Raw genomic sequence first — 3,977 nt, 5'->3', positions numbered from 1 at the left:
CCAAATTTGAGGTTTCAACCATTATTTCTTCAAGTATTTTTTCAGCTCCATGTTCTTTTTCCTTCTGGGACTTTGTCCGATGACAAAAAAAATGGTAGATCTGTTGTTACTCTGCCTCAGGTTCCTGAGGCACTGTTATTATTTTCCATCTGTTTTCTCTGTTGTTCAGTTTGGATAATTTCTATTCTCCATCTTCAAGTTCACCAATTCTTTCTTCTGTCGTGTCCATTCTGGTATTGAGCTCATCTAGTGAGGTTTTTATTTCAACTTCAGTTCTAAAATTTTCATTTTGTTTTTATTTATATCTTTTATTCCTTTGCTGACACTCATGTTTCCATTTATTTTAAGAATGTATCAGATTGCTCGTTGGAGTTGTGTTGGAATCCTTGTCAAATAGTTCCAACATCTGTGTCATCTTGGTGGCACCTTTTTCCATTCAAGCTGAGATTTTCCTGGTTGTTAGTGACGTTGGATCCTATCATGGACGTTTTGAGTGTCGTGTTATGAAGTCTGGTTCTCACTAAATATCTTTTAGGCCTACCTGTACTTGGGCTGAGCTTGAATGTGCTCTTACTACTCTCCAGAGCCTTGGCGATGCCTGTCCGGCCGGCCTAGCGCCCGAGGCCACGTGAGGCCTGGGCGGCATTGTGCCGCAGAGCCCAGCTCTCAAAGCTCGGGCTGTACGGATGTTCCTGGGCTGCACGCGGACTCCTCTGGGACTCTGCACACAACTTAGGAATCGCTTTCCGCAGCTCCCCCCGCGCCACCCTCCCCACATGCTCTCACTGGGTCGGCTGCTGTCATTTGGAGAGTGCAGGGTGGGGTCCGCGTCTCCCGGGTGCCCTCGTACACCGAAGCGTGGGGTCAGAAGCGGTCCTCCTCGTGGACGCCTTTTGCCTGGGCCCCTTGTTCTGGTCTGAGCTCCTGGGTATTTCTGGGTTGTGGCTGCTCTAGCTCCGAAGCTGGGAGATACAGGAAGCAAAGATGCACCAGAAGCACCGCGTCACGCTGAAACGCCACGGTGCCGTGGACCTTGTCCCCTCGCCGTCCCGGTGGGGGTGCCCTGACGTCAGTCCCGTGACGGAGGGCATGGGTGTGTGCCCACCTCACGCAGAGCACAAAGCTCACAGTGGTTCTCAGCGTTAACCAACCTTATGCTTCTGGAATAAACTCAACCTGCGACATGTTCTCTCACTAGCATCTTGTTGGGAGTTATTCCATTTGTGCCGATGAGTGGGCCTGGCCTGTAAGCTCCCTTCCCCGTGAGCTCATGTCAGCTACTCTGGCCTCATAAACGTGTTGGAAGATATTCCCCGTTTCTGTTTTCTGAAAAAGTTTGTGTTAGGCTTATGTTAGCTTTTCCTTAACTAATTGATAGAATTCAACTTCAAAACCACCTGGGTTTAGAATTTTCCTCGTGGGAAGGTTTTAAATCGTGAATTCAGTTTTTCTCACAGTTATAGGACTATCCAGGTTTTCTCTTTTGTGTGTCATTTTTGATGTTATACTTTACTAGAGTTCCCCATTTAATCTAAACTTTCCAAGTTTTGGCACAGAGCTGCCTAATCTCCTCCTATGAGTTTTAAAGCCTCTGGGATCTAAAGACAGCCCTTTCAGTCACCACCCTGTTTCTATCCCCATCTTTCTTGCCTGGTCTCACCAGGGTTTTAATATCTTAAAAGCCATTTCAAAGAATCAACTGTTGGTTTTNAACGCCACGGTGCCGTGGACCTTGTCCCCTCGCCGTCCCGGTGGGGGTGCCCTGACGTCAGTCCCGTGACGGAGGGCATGGGTGTGTGCCCACCTCATGCAGAGCACAAAGCTCACAGTGGTTCTCAGCGTTAACCAACCTTGCGCTTCTGGAATAAACTCAACCTGCGACATGTTCTCTCACTAGCATCTTGTTGGGAGTTATTCCATTTGTGCCGATGAGTGGGCCTGGCCTGTAAACTCACTTCCCCGTGAGCTCATGTCAGCTACTCTGGCCTCATAAACGTGTTGGAAGATATTCCCCGTTTCTGTTTTCTGAAAAAGTTTGTGTTAGGCTTATGTTAGCTTTTCCTTAACTAATTGATAGAATTCAACTTCAAAACCACCTGGGTTTAGAATTTTCCTCGTGGGAAGGTTTTAAATCGTGAATTCAGTTTTTCTCACAGTTATAGGACTATCCAGGTTTTCTCTTTTGTGTGTCATTTTTGATGTTATACTTTACTAGAGTTCCCCATTTAATCTAAACTTTCCAAGTTTTGGCACAGAGCTGCCTAATCTCCTCCTATGAGTTTTAAAGCCTCTGGGATCTAAAGACAGCCCTTTCAGTCACCACCCTGTTTCTATCCCCATCTTTCTTTCCTGGTCTCACCAGGGTTTTAATATCTTAAAAGCCATTTCAAAGAATCAACTGTTGGTTTTGTTGATCCTTGGTTATACATTTATTTTCTGTTTCCTTGGTATCTGACATTAGCTTCAGGCCTTCCTTCTACTTTATTTGCTGGTTGTTTTTCTCGTTTTTTGAAGTGGATATTCTGCTCATGGATTTTTCAACCTTCCTTTTTTTCTAAAATAAGCTTCTATGGCTGTAAATATTATTTTCATTCTTATTATTATTACTATTACTATTTGGTTTGTTTTATGGCTGTAAATATTTCTGAGAAGACAGTTATGGATGTATTTCTTAAGTTCGATAAGCACTGTTTTCATCATAATTCAGTTCAAAATAACTTCTAATGTCCATTGTGATTTCTTTGACTGTGGGCTGTGTGACATTTTTCTTAATTTCCCAACGACTAGGAGACTGGTGCTGTTTGGCCTCCACCAGACACCAAGTGGTTAGGTTGGATTTTTCCTGCAAAAATTCCTGCTTTCTTGGCATAGGATTATACTGTACGTTCAGCACATCTCGGTCTTTGTGGGGACCCAGTCCCATGCACTCATCTTCACATCAAGGGGGACCAGCAGTGACAGTGGGTGTCCTTCTGCACAGCCTTAGGGGACCTGAGCCTGACAGAACCACTCTCTCTACAGGAGGAGCTGTGCCCACCGCTGGCGCATCCACGGGATCAGCGCTCCGGAGGCTGGGAGACAGGGCACATCTCTTGAACGTCCTGGTGGCTCGGCTCAGGCAGAAGGTACGCTGCCCCCGACACTCAGGCCCTGCAGGCGCCTGACTGGGCAGTGCTCCTGGGGTGGGCAGCATGCAGGCTCCGGAGCCAGCGGCTGGGTGCCAGCCCTGCTGCGACTTCAGACGTGTCGTTGGACCTCTCTGCACCTGTTTCCTTCCAGGGGAGGGGTTCCTGTGAGGATCAGCTGGCTTGTGTTGTCTGTGGTTCCCAGGAGGCATAGAACGTGCCAGGGAGACGAGAGGACGGTCCGGCGACGGGCAGCACCGGCAGGCGAGTGAGGCGCCTGTTCTCGGCTGCAGGGCTGCCCGCCACCCATGCGGGACTCTTTGGTGGTGTCCCGGGACCCGTGTTATTGTCTGGGTGCGAGGTTGTCAGGAGCACACAGCTGCAGGGGCAAGTCCCCTGGGCCCTGCCCTGCTGGGGGCGGTCACAGTCTCGGCGTCCTGTGCACATGGGGCAGATGTACGAAGTCCACCCTGTCCCACCATCGCCGGGGTCAAAGCTGTGCTTTATCGCTGCACATTTACAAAATCTCCTTTTTCATTGTGGCAAAACGTACTTAACAAAAGTTTACCATTTCTATGTGTGCCTGCCGTTCAGTGATAGGAGGTAGTCATGATATTGTGTAACCATCACCACTGTCCACTCCCAGAAGTTTTTCATCATTCAAACAGAATCTGTCTCCACGAAACACGGAGCCCATCCCCTCCCCAGCCCTGCAGCCTCTGTTCCTCCTCTCTCTGAGTCTGGCTGCTCGGAGCCTCGCGCAGCTGGAGTCACTCATCGTGACTTGTGAGTCTCACTCCGCATAATGCTCACCCATCACGTGTAGCTCATCCTTTTAATGACTGTGCAGGC

General features: G+C 48.6%; 1 protein-coding gene across 1 annotated transcript in view; it reads left to right on the top strand.

Annotated features, from left to right (window-relative positions):
- Positions 1-3,977, top strand: part of CCDC57 (coiled-coil domain containing 57) — a 104,951-nt gene that overhangs the window by 37,492 nt on the left and 63,482 nt on the right. The window contains exons 14-15 of the mRNA XM_019661855.1: positions 955-1,093; positions 3,022-3,125. Coding sequence (XP_019517400.1) covers positions 955-1,093; positions 3,022-3,125 — 243 coding nt within the window. The remainder of the gene's footprint in view (positions 1-954; positions 1,094-3,021; positions 3,126-3,977) is intronic.

Source organism: Hipposideros armiger, unplaced genomic scaffold, assembly GCF_001890085.2.
Source record: "Hipposideros armiger isolate ML-2016 unplaced genomic scaffold, ASM189008v1 scaffold_362, whole genome shotgun sequence".
Classification (NCBI taxonomy): domain Eukaryota; kingdom Metazoa; phylum Chordata; class Mammalia; order Chiroptera; family Hipposideridae; genus Hipposideros; species Hipposideros armiger.
The sequence above is the reverse complement of the archived record's forward strand: the minus strand, read 5'-3'. Positions and strand labels throughout refer to the sequence as shown.